Source organism: Carcharodon carcharias, chromosome 17 (genome assembly GCF_017639515.1).
Source record: "Carcharodon carcharias isolate sCarCar2 chromosome 17, sCarCar2.pri, whole genome shotgun sequence".
NCBI classification, from domain to species: Eukaryota; Metazoa; Chordata; class Chondrichthyes; order Lamniformes; family Lamnidae; genus Carcharodon; species Carcharodon carcharias.
The window spans coordinates 27,506,142-27,522,893 of record NC_054483.1 but is presented as its reverse complement, the minus strand read 5'-3'; the positions used below and the strand labels follow the sequence as shown (position 1 = coordinate 27,522,893).

Below are 16,752 nucleotides of genomic sequence, written 5' to 3'. Positions count from 1 at the left end.
ATTTTAAAATCCTAAAAGTGTTGCTGGGGTTCTTTGCTTCTGGGATCAGTGGTTTCCCCTTGTTTTCAAAATACAAAAAAAAAAGTTATGATCAGCAAGACAAGTGTTTGCATTGCAACAATTCCTTTCTGGGCTAACAGGACACTTAGAAAATATCAATGGGATTAGACAAAGTCAACATGGATTTATGAAAGGGAAATCGCATTTGACAAACCTCCTGGAATTCTTTGAGGACATAACTAGCAGAATAGATAAGGGAGAATCAGTGGATGTGGTGTATTTGGATTTTCAGAAAGCTTTGATAAAGTCCCACATAAGAAGTTAGTGTGTAAAATTAAAGCACATGGGATTGGGGGCAATATATTGGCATGGATTGAGAATTGGTTGACAGACTGGAAACAGAGAGTAGGAATAAATGGGTCTTTTTCCAGACGGCAGGCGGTGACTAGTGGTGTACCGCGGGGATCAGTGCTTGGGCCCCAGCTATTCACAATATATATCAATGATTTGGATGAGAGAACCAAATGTAATATTTCCAAGTTTTCTGACGACACGAAATTTGGTGGCAACGTGAGTGACGAGGGTGTTAAGAGGCTTCAAGGTGACTTAGACAGATTGAGTGAGTGGACAAATACATGGCAGATGCTTCCGTGCTCGGTGGACACTGCGGGGACTGGGGTGCTTTATTGACCCCTTTTATCACATTTTGGTTTAAAGTTGTAAGTTTCCTCTAAACTTTGTCCTTGGTTTTACAGCTGACCTGAATTAGGGGCTGTGCCTGATTTATCCCAATTTTGTTAATTTGGTTTAATTGTTTTGACTCTACAAGAGTTACATGGCAGATGCAGTATAATGTGGATAAGTGTGAAGTTATCCACTTTGGTAGGAAAATCAGAATGGTAGAGTATTACTTAAATGGTGATAGATTGGGATATGTTGATGTACAAAGGGTTCTTGTACACCTATCACTGAAAGCAAACATGCAGGTGCAGCAAGCAGTTAAGAAGGCAAATTGGTCTTCATTGTGAGAGGACTTGAGTACAGGAACAAGGATGTCTTACTGCAGCTGTTCAGGGGCTTGGTGAGACCACACCTGGAGTATTGTCTGCAATTTTGGTCTCCTTACCTAAGGAGGGAGTGCAGCGAAAGTTCACCAGTCTGATTCACCTGGGATGATAGGACTGTCGTATGAGGAGAGACTGGGCCGACTAGGCCTGTATTCACTGGAGTTTAGAAGAATGAGAGGGGATGTCATTGAAACATATAAAATTCTGACAGGTTAGGACAGACTGGATGCAGGGATGATATTCCCTCTGGCTGGGAGGTCAATAACAAGGGGGGTCACAATCTCAGGATACGGGCTAGACCACTTAGGACTGAGATGAAGAGAAACTTCCTCACTCAGAAGGTGGTGAACCTATGAAATTCTCTACCACAGAAGGCTGTGGAGGCCAAGTCACTGAATATATTTGAGAAGGAAATGGACTGTAAACGCGTCAAGGGGTATGGGGAGAGCGCGGGAGTACGGTGTTCAATTAGAGGATCAGCCTTGATCATATTGAATGGTGGAGCAGGCTGGAAGGGCCGAATGACCTCCTCCTGCTCCCATTGTCTGTTTCTACAAGTTGCCCTCTCGGATTCAACTCGCTCAGCGGATGACACCGGCCGCGGTCATAACACAGGAGAAGAACCTCAAATCCTGGAGGTTCAAGGGGAACCATGTAGGATTGGCTGAACCCAGAGGCTGCCTCCTGACAGCATCTTCTGGAGAGAGAGAGAGAGAGAGAAAAAGTTATTACCCATTAGGGAAGTCACTTTTTCCTTCATGCCTTTTTGCTTATTTATATTCCTGGGTTGTTTTTTTTTTTGTTAAACCTGATTTGAAATTTCTTCAAGGTGGAATAAATGTTTGTCGACTGACATTGAGAACCCTGAGCTCCTCGCAACTTAGCAGCAGTAGCAGCAGCACAGCCTCCCACCAGGCTGAGCTGTCTATTTCCGTCAGGACAATGAATCATTTGAAGTAAAACTGAACCCAGTGCCTGAGAGCTCTGCCTGTTTGGCTCTCTTAAGCAGCAGCGGTTCCGCCCCCTTTCGTAAGGGGAGCAGCCATCTTCACTGTGTGGCGGAAATAAAAACACATTTCCCGCAGCAGCTGGAAGGTTTTCCTCCGCAGCTTTTCAGGTAGGTTTGCGGGCGCAGTTGCGCTTTGTCTGCTGAAGAACAGCGGGCGTTCGTGCTGTTGCCAACCAAGTTCGCAGGCGTTGGCAGTGTCTCTGTTTCTCTGGCAGGTAGACTGGTTGGGTGGGTGGGTGAGTTTTACGTGGGAAAAGTTGACGCTAACATTTTTTTCCCCCCAGTTTCTTGGGGTTGACGTTTATTTTGAACGGATGGGGAGACGCTTTGCTTTTTTGCAAAGTTGCTTTACCTCTGTTCCCAACAGGTAAGCGATTTGTTTGTTGGAGCTGAGGTGGGACTGAAGGCAGAGGCGCGAGTTTTGTTCAAATACTACAGGGGTCCCGCTGCCCCTGTGAAAGGGACACCGACACCTTTTTTAGGCAAGTTTGCCCTCCCCATTCACCTGTGTCCTTCTCCACCCTCCCCCATTCACCTGTGTCTCTCTCTCTCTCTGGGAGTTTTGTGATCTGCCTTGCAGAGTGCTTTCCCCAATGAATGATTGATTTATTTTTAACCAGTTGCCATTTCAATGCAGCAGCCGACAGTGCACCTGCTGTCCATCCCTGGTTTGTCGTGTAACTCTTTCGAGTACAAACCCGTTTCCATCTGTTTCAGATGAAGTTACATTGTTTCATAGTTTGCCATTGTGAGATTTGAACTCTTGATCTTGGGGTTACAAACCCAGTACCATAACCACTTGGCTATTTAGGCACCTGCCTGGTCGGTCCTACTCTGCCTAAATAGCCAAGTGGTTATGGTACTGGGTTTGTAACCCAAAGATCAAGAGTTCAAATCTCACAATGGCAAACTATGAAACAATGTAACTTCATCTGAATAGGAACAGATGGAAACGTGTTTGTACTCAAAAGAGTTACTCTGCAATCTCCATTGGAGCCTTTTCAAGCTTGGTCCAGTTTGCAGTGAAATGAAATGTGTCGCCAGTCCCGAATCCCAACGGGGCATGGAGCTGAAATGTCTACTTTTCCCCCAGCCCCTTTCCCATTCTCCTTTTTAGGCTCTGCCATCCCTGCTCTGTGCTTTCAGCGCTTACTGTTTCACTTTGATATTTCGCTTTATGAAGTCATGACTTTGTGTTGAATGAATTTGGATTTTGACCTGGGTATGGAAAGAAAGGAAGAACTTGCATTTCTATAGCACCTTTCACAACCTCTGAGCAGGCAGAGGCACCTACCAGCCAATGATGCACTTGTTGAAGTGTGGTCACTATTGCAATGTTGGAAAGGCAGAGTCAGTTTGTGCACAGCATTCTCCCACAAAGAGCAGTGTGATCATGACTGGACAACCTACCTTGCTGATGTTGGTTGAGGGATAAATACCATCCCGGGTGATATTTATTAAATACAGCACCTCACTCCCATTGACACTTCAAGAGCTGTCGTATCTAAGCTGCCTCTGCTGCCCTCTGTTCAGTTGTGGCTCCTGGACAGCTGCAGCTTCATGGAAGCCAACTTTCCAGATTTGTGACTAGGCAGCGTGGTTGTGAGCTGGCTTTTGGGGACTGCTGCCATGATGTGAAGTTTGCTGTGGTGTGCCTGTCAGCTCCTGCTGATCATTGTGGACTCTGCAACATGCAGGATGCAACTGCTGTTCCTGATCCCTTGTTCACACTCTTGACCTGAACTTATCTTTCAGCCCACTTTGCACTTGGTGACTTTTCATTCTGCATCTGTATTCTCTCTCTTTGCATCATTTTGCTCCTTTTTCATATAATTGGGCAGGACAGCTGGAGGCCATTCAGCCCACTTGAGTTTGCACTGTGTCTTTGGATGAGCTTTCCATTTCGTCCCACTCCCCTGCAATTTTTCCCTTGTCAGTATGGTACTGAGGCAGTGTTTGTGTTGTATTGCAGTCTGTGCATTGCCAATCTGCTCCATACATTTCTAGTTCTTGTGTAATGAGGTTTACAGTTTCCTCAATCTTTACACCTTGTTTGCAGAGTTGCACCACTGCACTGGAACCCAGCAGTGGGCTTCAGCAAGGGCTTTGTTGCACTCATGGATGTGATAGACTCTTAGTTTCCATCTCACCAGTCACACAAAACTTTGACAGTTCCAGGGTCTAGGCTGCCTAGTCCCGAGTGATCCTCAGGTCCTTGCTGAAAAATGTCCATGTGAATCAGGTAATGGGAGAAAAGATTTTTAAAAAGTGGAAATCCTGGTTGAAAGAAATAAATCCTGGAATCGCACAATCCTTCAGTCAGCCATTGGAAAGAAAACAGACAAAACGTTTTTGGGATGGATTGTTCCATTAGCTGGAAACCAAATGTGTCGATCTGGGGTTGCATGTCCCAAAATTCATCAACTTGTCTTTGTAACCTCGCTGACCTTGCACATGTTGCCACATTTTGCTGTTTGGGAATTTCTTACTGTCCGTCCGTCTGTCTTTTTTCATTGATTGGACTTGCGAGTTGTATGCCAGCTCACAAAGGAAGATATCTTCGATCTGAAGGTCTCATATGCACTTCACTCAATTGGACTGGGAGATGCTGAGACAACATCAGAAAGAACTTTGTGTTCTTTGGACAGAAGTGTCTTCCAAAGCTAATTATCTGTTCTGCAGATGAGAATCTACAATTTGGGACTGTGCAGCACCAGTTGATCTTTGAGACAATGCATTGCCTTGAAGCAAAGTCTGTATCGTTTGCAGCTGACTATTGTCAGGCTCGAGGATTCAATTGGTGCCAATTACGTTCCTCTATCAGATCACGGGGTGTGCAGAAAAGGACAAAAGCTTCTGTGTGATACTGAGTTCATCACCTTAAAGAGCCTCCATAGAGGTCAAACGCCATCTGAATGTTGCCTCACCTCTGTGTCATTGCAATCATTGATCGCTCTATGAATGAATGACTGCTCTCTTCATGTTGAGGCTGCACATTGTGGGGAAGGAATTTACACAGGGTTTCAGCAGGATGTGCACCTGTTTGCATTGCTAGGCTGCAATTGTAGGTTCTCCCCTTGGAGAGAGAATTGTACCTGGGTGTGGGTATGTGTGTGTACCTGTCTCCCAGCAGTTGGTAATGTAACTGTTTACCTAGTGCAAAAAGTGTTGAGGGGGGGTGCTTTTTACCCCCTGGTATTTTTAATTCTAAGTTGCCTGGGCAACAGTCAGCTCAGCCCCAAGCTTTATAATTCCCTCCCTAACTTGTTCTCCCCCTCTCCTCATTCAGGACGCTCCTGTGTCTTCAGCTGCCTGAATCTCGAGCTCTGGAATTTCTTCCCTAAGCCTCTCTGTCTCTCTACCTCACCTCTCTCTGTTAAGACACTTCCTAAATTCTGCCTCTTTGACCAAGCTCTTTTCAGCATATATTTACAAACACTTTTTTTTTTCCCCCTTTTCGGGGAGGTAGTGAAAGGATTCTTGGACTCTTGATCAGCCCATTGTATTGTTGTGACCGTTCTTTCAGTGGCTGTACAGTCCTGCCATGGGACATGAACTCATCTGTCCTAATATTTTCCTTATGTGGCTCTGTCTCAAACTGTGATTTGGGATGTTTTATTCCATTCAAGGCACTATAATAATTGAAAGTTATTCTTGGATTTCCTCCAAACTTGAACAAGAGCTCTCCCTCCCCAGCCGGCCTCAGACACAATCAGCTCACTGATTCTATGCACAACATCACGCTGAAAGAGTGCCTGATTCTATTCAAGATCCTTTTTGCTTCAGGTTTGAGTCTGGCTTGTCTCTGGATTTATGTTGCGAGTTTGACAGGAACTGCCTGGTGCTAAGGCAAAACCTGGAGTCTAACTGTATCAGTGATTAGCAGGGATAGACAGCAGCAACGAGAGAGGTGAACTGAATTGCAGTAGGCAAGCCCTTGACTTCTATTATCCAAACAATTGAAGCCGTGACAATCTGTTCAGGAATGTATTCTCGTGCTTGATATTGCTACACAAGATGCTCTTGTGGCTTTGTCTGTGTTCAATTATCTCAAACCCATCATTAAGTGTGTCAAACATCCAGCTATGCTTTAATTTCACCCCCCCCTCCCCCACACTCTCATTCTGCCCATTAGCTTTGCCACCCTGAACGTCTCTGATCCTTGCTCAGGGACAGTTCCACAGGGGTCCTTTACTTTGCCTAACAATAACAAAAACTTACCTTTTTATATAGCACCTTTTCATGTATTGACACGTCCCAAGCTACTTCACAGGAGCATTATTAAACAGTATCACATCAATATACATCAGGTCAGGTGGCCAAAAGCTTAGGCAAGGAGTTTGCCTTTTAACAAGCTTTTTAAAAATTCTTGGTACAGGATGTGTCTGGCTGGTCCAGTGTTTATTGCCCATCCCTAGTTGCCCTTGAGAAGGTGGTGGTGAGCTGCCTTCTTGAACTGCTACGGTCCATATGGTGTAGGTACACCCACAGTGCTGTTAGGGAGGGAGTTCCAGGATTTTGACCCAGCGACAGTGAAGGAACGGTGATATATTTCCAAGTCAGCGTGGCGAGTGACTTGGAGGGGAACTACCAGGCGATGGTGTTCCCATCTATCTGCTCTCCTTGTCCTTTCTAGATGGTAGCAGTGTCTTAAAGGGAGGAAAGTGAGATCGAGAGGTTTAGGGAGGGAATTGCAGAACTTGGGTCCTTGATAATTGAAGGCACAGCCACCACTGGGGGAGCAAAAAATGCACAAAAGGCCAGAATTAGAGGAGTGCAGATATCCCAGAGAGTTGCTGGGTTGAAAAGGTCCTGAGACTGACAGAGTGGACACACGTGAGCAGGCACAGGACTTGATCCCCAATTGTCTGGAAATGAAGACGTGTATGTTTCTCTCAAAAAGGGTGGTGATTTGGAGCCTGATTTTTAACTTGCTCAAAAGCCATTTCCTTGGGCAGAGTATCATGCAATGTTGTACTAGAAGAGGTGGGGCAGTTCAACTGTAGCAGGCATCACCAGACCCGCTCACTTGTGCTTGGTCTGTTTCTCTGTGTTTCAACTAACTCAGAGGCCTGGATTAATGATTCATGGGTGAGTTCAAAATTCAGCATAGGAATTTTAAAAAAAGCTAGCCTCAGTAATGGTGACTGTAAAACGGTTGCAAAAACCCCTCTGCTTGACTAATGTCCGTTAAGGAAGGAGATATGTCGTCCTTATCTGGTCTGGCCTACATGTGACCCTAGAACGCTCTAAGCGATAATGAAGCGATGGAAGTTCAAGACTACACGTAGCCCAGAACAAAAAGAAGTTTAGGTTAGTTCCATGGAGAAGGTCAGGTCGAGGTGAGTGTAGAGTGACACCGATTTAACACAGTGAATCAGGAAGTTATGGTTCAATGATGTAAACTGGGAGAGAAAAGATCTGACCGAGTTCCTTGTGGTGTCACACAAATGTTCAGTTTTGATTGAAGTATGAAACGGGACCTGTATTGGTCTCATGGACCTTTGGTTAATTTTTATTTCCCCCTTATTTTTAACAAGACCAGTCTTATACTCCGCAGTATGCAACACCCCCACAAGCTGAAATTTATTCAGTGAAAAAAAAGTTGTTGCATTTATATATCACCTTGCCCATCCTTAGGACCTGGCAAAGCTCTTTCCAGTCAATGCAGTACTTCTTGAAATCCCGTCACTGTCGGAAAACGTGGCAGCCAATTTAATGAGTTCTTTCAGGTGAGTCAACAACATGGTGGGGCATTGGTGGATGGGTGGGGAGGGAGGGAGAGAAACTGAGGTCTAACCACATTGGACCCTATCCTGACCACCCACACACACATACACGCATACATTTAGCAGCAGTCACATGGTAACGACCAGAAGTAGGAACACTGGTCATTTTGTTCCTGGGGTCAGGGAGAAATGAACTGAGAAAAACTGCTGGACCACAGATGCTATCAATTGGGGATCAGCTTACTCGTGTAACCGGAAGCTGGAATCTTGCTGGTGATTGTGGCCTGCACCTCTTAACGTTCTGAGCTAGCTAACTCGGTCTTAATTGAAGTCCAACGTCTCTGTCAAGTGACCACAAAGTGTTGAGTAAGAGGAAAGACTGGTGTGGATGGGATGGGCTGAATGGCCTCCTTATGTGCTGTGTATTTGCGTGAATTCTTCTGGTGTGTAACAGGTTGAGATTGCTGACAACTATGTGGCAAGCTCGATCTGATGTTGGGTGCAGGTACATTCCAGACCTGCTGTACTGAGCTCTGTTGTCTTACTGATATCCATGTTGTGTGAGAACGGTTTGGCTCATTCTCATTGTGGACTCCAATGCACTGAGACGGCACAAACCAAGCTTTTTATTTTTAAGATTTGACCCCTGACTTTGCTTTGGCCTTTGTGCCTCTCGGAGCGGCTGCAGGCAGATGAGAGGTGAGGGAATGCATGAGCTCGCTGTTGACTTGTACATTGAACCAGGAGAGATGACTGCCTCTCCCTTTTGGCAGCACTATTTAAGATGCTTCAGCTCCTCTGGTACGGGTGTTGCGCAGGTGAAGGGACTGCCAGGGTAAAACTTGCTTATTTAAGACTGGTCTGGATCTTCCAAGTTGTCGCTGTTGTCCAGACTGCAGCAGAACTTTGGCAATGACATCCCCAGGCCTGGACTCGGGGTCACCCACTGCATTGGGACTGCAGAGGACAAAATGGCAGCCGCCCAGAGTACAGTAGATTTTGGGCATTCCCTAAATCCAGCCCATCGGCCAGCTCCAGCTCAGGTTGGGGGGCACTCTCTCACCCCTCCTCTGAAGGTTGTGGGATTAAGTCTGCCTCCAGCCACTGGAACAAAGTCCAGGCTGATGCTCCCAGTGTTCGCACTGTCAGAGGTGCTGTCTTTTAGATGGATGCTTAAGAAAGGTCTCTTCTCGCCTCTCAAGTGGATGTTAAAGGTCCTGTGGCGCTATCAAAATAAGATCTGGGGAGTTTTCCTGGTTGCCTCATCGATAGTTTACCCCTCCACCAACCTTTATTTTCAAAAAATAAATGATCCGCTTTGGTCATGCATCTCATCGTTGTTTTGTGGGAGCTTGCTCTGCAAAAGTTAGTGTCGCATTTCTCTCCTTGTAACAGTGACCGTGCTTGTCTTTAATTTGGTTGTGAGGTGGGATGTTACGCAGGGTGCTTTATGAATATAAATTCTTCCTTTCTATGACCAGCTGTTAAGTTTTCAAAATTGATTCACTTGTTAATGGGAGATTTGAAGGATGTCACCTGCTTGTCTCTGCTAACTTTGGAAATGTGGAAGAGTTTTGAAGTTATTGCCAAAGATGCCAACTTCCGGTGACAGTAAGGACATCCCCCAGCACCAAAGACTATGACAACCTCAATGCTGCACAGATAGAGCACAATTTGATCCCATCGCTGTCTCTCAGACGTGAAACCAAGACCCTAGATGAGTGTAAAAGGTCCCATGGCAGGTTCTCTGCGGTGTCCCAGTCAAAATTTTATTCTGCAGCTCACATCAGTAATAACAGATGATCTGGTCATGAACACATTGCTAGTTGGTGGGAGCTTGCTGTGTGTAAAATGGGTGCTGTGCTTCCTCCTTTACTGTACTCCGTTGGCTGTAAAAGTGTTTGAAGAATGTTTCATTGAGGGTGGGATTCCCATATGGGGGTTTGGGTGGGGGTGAAGGCAGGGGATGCTGCAAGGGCATCACCATGGATACAAGCTTTCAGCAACTGCAAAAACCATGCTCTTAGCATGGCAATGTTGGGTGTTGTACAAGAAACCTATCCCTGAAGTACTTTTTAAAGAAGAATTGTTCTGGGCAGGGTGTGATTCTGCAATGTATTGCCCATTCCTAATTTTCCTGAGAACCTGAGGTAGAATCTCCAAGTATGGACTGGCTGTACAGTGGAGTAATACAGATAGCCCAGGATTGAAGGGAAGCTTCAGTAGGTGTTTGTTGTGTGTAGTGGCCGAGTTGGTACTATTGAAAGAGTTGATCCACAGACCCTTCTTAGGTGGAAACTTTACGTTTATTTACAAGGTACTCAGCAGCAACTACATGTGCTTTCAACTCCAACTCTATCTCTACACAACTAACTACTGAGGCAGCCTGCGCTACTCTCCTATTAGGTACGAAAGATCATGTGATTTTCCTTAACATGCATTACTCTTAAAGGTATATTATACACTAAGTAAAACCATAATTACTGGTGTTCAACATGAAGGGTTTGGCTGAGCAAATGAGAAACGGTTTCCCCTGGTCTGAGGGTAACTAACCTGTTGACCCAGATTTAAGATGATTGGCATATGAACCTGTAGTTTCCTACTGATTTTAGGGGTTAAGTGATTGCACTGATGAATGAGCCTCAAACATGGTCAATCTTGGGGGTGGAGCTTTCTAGTCTTGGACCTGGTTCAAGCCTGTAGATTCTAAAAGAGCTCTCTGTAATAAAGTTATCTGTTTCAAGCAAGGAACCTGTCTGGTACATCAAGTTCATGTCAGAACCAGAGGAGGAGAAATGTTCTTGAGCAGCAAGTTACAATGATCTGCCCAGTACTAATGTCATTATATGACCACCCCCAGAGTAATGCATGTGAGATATTGCAGGCCAACCACCCTTAAATTGTGCTGTTTCTGTTGAGCCTCAATTGGTTGAAGTGACTGACACACATTGAAATATTTTCGGGGGTGATTTGTGTGGGTATATGTAGCCTGCTGTCCTGGTAGAGCCAGTCACTGGCTAGGGTAACCATGATAAAGGATAGGCATTGCACAAGGCAGGACAGTGAGATCTGGAATACTCATGGGGAAACCACAGGTGGGTACAGCAACTTGTGGTTAAAAATATTTATGTTGTGTACTTCATAACCATGGATGTCTTGAATCCCCTGGTTGATGAGGAAGTCAGATTATGAGTGGGGGCAGACAGGCAAGTGGAGTTGAGGCCACGATCAGATGAGTTAATCTTATTGAAGAGCAGAGCAGGCTCAAGGGGCTGAATGGCCCACTCCTGCTCCCATATCTTATGTTCCTAAAGCACAATAAAGTCCATGAAGTGCTTCTGAAGTGCAGAAAAGAAGGAAGTGCAGCACCCATTTGACGCACTGCAAGCTCCCACGAAGACCAGTATGGTAGTGACCGGATCATTTTTTTTTTCATGATGTGGTTTGCAGAATAAATGTTGATCGGGAAACCACAGAGAATTGCCGTGGGATCTTTTACAGCGACCTGGGAGGGTGGACAGAGCCTTGGTTTAGCATCTCATCTGAAAGTGTGTGACAAAGTCAAACTGTGCTCTTGCTGTGCATCATTTATGAGGTTGTCATGGTCTTTGCGGGTGTGATAATATCCTGTATTATCACCTGAAATCAGCAGCCTCAGCAATAACTTCAAACTCTTCCACATTTATGAAGTCAGCCATTGTTCCTATTAATATTCTCGGGCTTTGTATAAAGTTGACCAGCTTTTGTTGTTATATCTCTTTTTTATTTTTTACCCCACCCCCAATCCAGGTAGATATTCACCGAGGACAAGATTCTAGTCGTTCAGTTACCATGGCAGCCGTAAGTACTCTGATGCGTGACCCCTCCAACTCTCCAGGTCCCCTGCCTGCTTCTGAATTAAAGAGATGAGATTTAATGGAATTGACTGAGATCAATAGGAATGTCAAAAGTTTCATTGACTTGATTCCTTCCCAGTTAAACTGTAATCACTTGTTGGACACATTTTGTAAAATGTTTTGAGTAAAAAGATCCATTGTTCAAACATAGTTATCATTTGGTGAGCAGCTCCTGTGATACAGTTCCTGTTGACTTTATTGATGAAGCCCACTGGTGAATGTTTCAGATCAATGTCCTAGATGACGTACACTGAGTGGAGTACTGAAGCTTGCGTGTGGGAAATTAAAGTTTAACCACTCTTTTGGAGCGGATTATTGTAGTGATAAACCCTTTAAGGATTTCACGTTTTTTAAAAAAAATCTTCTCTATTTCAGTGAGATCGCCTCTCACTGTTCTAAACTCCAGACAGAATAGACCCAATTTACTCAGCTTCTCATCATGGGACAACCCCCTCATCCCAGGGACCAATTGAGTGAACCTTCACTGTACTGTGTCCAATGCAAGTATTTCCTTCGTTAAATACGTAGGCCAAAGGGTGGGTGTGTGTGTGTGTGTGTGTGTCCTTCTTCAATTGTAGCAAGACATATTTACTCTTGTACTCCAATCCCCTTGCAATAAGGACCAATGTGCCATTTGCCTTTCTAATTGCTTGTTGGACCTGCACAATAACTACCTGTGTTCCTTGTACCAGTACATTTCAAGTCTCCCGCCCGATTGTTTAATTGTTTATCCCTCTTCTGCGGCTACATTCGCGACCGGATGTCCCTGGAGAGGGAGCACGCGGTGTCTGCTGACACTCTCGAGGCCTTCCGTGCCTGGTGGGCACCGCGGGGACTGGGGTGTTTTGTTGACCCCTTTAATCACATTTTGATTTAAAGTTTGTAAGTTTCCTTTAAACTTTGTTCTTGGTTTTACAGCTGACCTGAATTAGGGGCTGTGCCTGATTTATCCCAATTTTGTTAATTTGGTTTTATTGGTTTTAACTCAAAAGAGTTACATTTCAAGTCTCGCTGAACAGCAACATTTACAAGTTTCACAGCCTTTTTTTAAAAAAAAAATCTACTCGGCACATCATAGTCCATCTTGTTGCCCAATCAACTAACCTGTCTATATCCCCCAGCAACCTCTTTCGTGCCTTTCTCATAGCACACTTTCCCAACCAGCTTTGTATCATCTGGAAACTTGGATACATTGATTCATATGAAGAGACTGCGAGAATTCATAAAGATTGCAAATAGCTGTGACCCCTGCACTGATCCTTGTAGCCCTTGAGAAGTCCCTGCCTGCCTGCTTGAAAATGCCCATTTATCCTTACTCCTTGTTTCCTGTTCGTTGACCAACCCTCCATCCATGTGAATATATCAACTGCCTTGCGTATTGACTTTTTTGTGAGTCACCTGCTCATGCCTTTTGGAAATTCAAGTATACCACATCTACTGGTTCCCCTTTACTTGCTTGTTACATCTTCAAAAAGCTCTCATAAGTTAGTCAGACATGACTTCCCTTTCATAAAGCTATGTTAACTTAGTCTGATCATACTATGATTTTTCTAAATGCATTAAGAAGACTTCCTTAGCAATAGATTCCAGCATTTTCTTGATGACTGATGTCAGGTGTTGAGTATTTCTGACTCTGCACAGATGGCAAAAAAGACCAGTAATTTCTGAAACAAGCCAGCTAATTTCAGACCAATGTGCATTGCCAATGTGCATCACTTTCCCCCTGTGCAGAGTAAACTCGGTGTAGTGTTAGATCTGATGTACAAAATACTTTGCCGGGGGGAGGGTTTTGTGTACAATGTGGAAGCTGTGCCTCAGTTGTTGTTCCCAGCAAAATTTCTAGGGACTAGAAATTTTCTATTGGTTGGCTAAATGTTTTATGTGCCTGTTGTTGTGAATCTGGTCTGGATTGAAGTGGAAAATGACTCACTCAACATAGGGGTGCAATTTGTGTGTCATTTTGTAATTCCAGTCACATCTGAGCTCAAGCTTTTCCCAGTGTTGTCCCGTTCACTGTTCCCACCTGCTCGGCTTTGCGAAGGCTGCTCGGGTGGCTCCTTTTCTTCTTGCATGGCCTGCTATTTGACCCTGTGGGGCATTCCAAAATCTGACTGACCATGCGTGCAATTCCGGGAGTGAGGCAGTCGCTGAGAGGGGCAAGGGGGGGGGGCGGGGTTGGGGGGCGCGGGGGTGTTGAAGGAGCAGGAACCCCCTGGCCCATTTTTCACTTTGCCAGGCCAGCTGTTCCTGTGGTCTGCCCTGAGAGAGAGAGACTTTATTTTTCTGTATGCAGTTTGGTGCATGTCCATTCAGGAGGACAATGTATGATTCTTGTTAGATGATTAAGTCACGCATGGTTTGTACCTGTCTCTGCATTAGAGATGACAAGGTTGCACCCCAGCGTGTTTAATGCTTGTGTGCTTTCCAAGTGCAAAGCAGTGTCAATTTTGTTTTTTTTCCTTCCCGTACACGAATTGTCAGCGAAATGAGAAGGTGAATGTTCCTGGCAGTGAAGCCAGCTTGTCTCGGAGCAGGATGCTGCTATCATGCCTGCAGTTGGAAAGCTTGCTTTGATGAGTGAGGCACTCTGCTGAACTGGTCCCAATGATATGGATGGAATTAGCTTTGATTGGCTCTCGTTCAACATTTCCACTGAACAAATAGGCTGACCCTGAAGGAATAGACTCATTGGAGTTTGCAGCACAGGAGGAGGTCGTTTGGCCCATTATGTCAGTGCTGGATCTTTGCTAGAGAAAGAGTCATGACTTGCATTTATGTAGCCTCGGGGCATCCAAAAACGCTCTTCTTTTGCAATCAATGAAGTAAATTTTGAAGTGTAGACATTGCTTTTGTGTAAGGAACATGACAGCCAATTTACACACAGCCAATTTGCACATAGTCAACTTTCACACATAATAATATGATGACAACCAGGTAATCTGTCCTAGGTGTTTGGTATCAAATTTTGTGAATACTTCTCCAATTTGGGATGTTTGACTACATGAGGGGTACTCTATGAATATGAGTCATACAGGAGCACACAAATTAGGAGCAGGAGTAGGCTACTTGACCCTTAGAGCCTGCTCCGCCATTCAATAAGATCATAACTGATCTGATTGTGGCCTCAACTCCACATTCTTGCCGACCACCCCTCCCACCATAACCTTTAGTGTTGTTTTTTTCAGTTCCCCTGAATAAATTGTCTTTGAGCGAGTTGGTGTCTCATTGAGCTAGCTGCAGCGCTCCTGTGATTGAGAGCCCACGCACACCAAGTATTTGATAATGCTTGCGTGGTCTGACAGAGAATCCGATTCAGCTGATGGGCAGCTGCAATTTGCAGCCTTTCACTGAGGCTTGTTTGCATGAGGTTTGAACAAAAGCAGGGAGGCGGGCGGCAGGATTACAGAGCGCTAAAGACTGTCAACTGAGGCTAAGGTCAGTGACTGGAGGAACTTGATTACACTGAAATATCTTGGGAGACATTATATTCTTCATAATGAAGGGCGATGTAGTTGTCAATCAGTGGAGTAATGAGGCTTTCCTTCATTTGTCCTCCCTAGGATACACTGAACCAAGCTGAAGTGCTTTATAAAATTTCATAGGGCATTACAGGTGATGGAAATGTCAGTCTTGCAGTAAACAAGGAATCGACATGGATGTAATTAGGAGCCTGTTCATGGTGGAACTTTGTGATCTGAGCAATTGCACTCAGCATTGATATCACCAAGTACAGGGAAGGTTCACTCTACTCATCCCTAGGATGAAGGGCTTATTTCATGAAGAAAGGTTGGACAGGTTGGGTTGATACCCATTGGAGTTTAGAAGAATGAGGTGTGATTTTATTGAAATATATCAGATCCTGAGGGGACTTGACAGGGTAGACACTGGGGCGATGATCCCACTTGCAGGGGAGGCTTGAACTGGAGGACACTGTTTAAGAATAAGGGGCCCCTCGTTTAAGACCGAGTTGAGGAGAAATTGTTTCTCCTGAGCATGGTTAGTTTAGGAATTCTCTTCCCCAGAGAGCAGTGGAGGCTGGGTCTTTGACTTTATTCAAGGCTGAGTTAGACAGATTTTTGGCTGACAAGGGAGTCAAGAGTTATGGGGGAAGGGGGTAGTCAGGAAAGTGGATTTGAGGCCACAATCAGATTAGCCATGATATTGAATGGCAGAGCATATTCGAGGGGCTGAATGGCCTACTCCTGCTCCTAAATACTATATGTTCCTGTTACCAAGCTAACATAAATTTCAAGTGTTTCATGCAGCACCACCCACTTTTTGAGTTGTTATGCGAGCCAGCCTGGCAGCCAGATGATCGAGCCACCCCATCTATTTTTGGGAACGTTGGTTTAGAGGAATGTCGGTCAGGATACCGAGGGGAACTCCCAACTCTTCAGATATTGCTGTGAGAGCGATTGGCATTCCCTGGCACAGTCAGGGTGGGATCTTGGCTTCATATCTTGTCCAGAAAGCTGGTTGGCCCTGAACACTGCACAGCTTGAATGCAATGTGGACTGGGGACCTTTGAAGTCACCAGCACTGCCAACCAAGCTCCCATTACAAATCTTCAAGTCTCGACTTGACTCTGGGATGGGACGAAGGGTGCAGATTTTTATCCATTAACTGGGCAGACCAGAGAACTGGGGTTTAGTCTCTTTTAGAGCAAAAAGTTAAGGGGAGGCTTAATGGAAGTGTTCAAAATTCGAATGGGGTCGCAACATGCAGGGAGAAACCATTTGCACTGGCAGGAGGGGGGTGGGGGGGAAGAAACCATTCGCACTGGCAGGAGGGTCAATAACCAGAGGACATAGATTTAGAATTATTCCCAAAAAGGTCAAAGGGGGAGTGGATTCTTTATAGCCAGTGATTTGTTGTGGTCTGGAATGCACTGCCTGAAAGGGCAGTGGAAGCAGATTCAACCATTCCTTTTATTCATTCACGGGATGTGGGCATCGCTGGCTGGGCCAGCATTTATTGCCCATCCCTAGGTGCCCTTGAGGAGGTGGTGGTGAGCTGCCTTCTTGAACTGCTGCAGTCCGTATGGTGTAGGT

The 16,752-nt window shown here is 45.1% G+C and overlaps 1 protein-coding gene across 4 annotated transcripts in view; it reads left to right on the top strand.

Moving 5' to 3' along the window:
- Positions 1-2,043: 2,043 nt before the first annotated feature.
- Positions 2,044-16,752, top strand: part of LOC121289864 (annexin A4-like) — a 39,838-nt gene continuing 25,129 nt past the window's right edge. The window contains exons 1-2 of one of the 4 annotated variants that reach the window (XM_041209772.1): positions 2,044-2,184; positions 11,595-11,645. In XM_041209772.1, coding sequence (XP_041065706.1) covers positions 11,637-11,645 — 9 coding nt within the window. In that variant the 5' untranslated portion in view covers positions 2,044-2,184; positions 11,595-11,636. The other 3 variants (XM_041209773.1, XM_041209775.1, XM_041209774.1) reach the window with 3 other exon arrangements.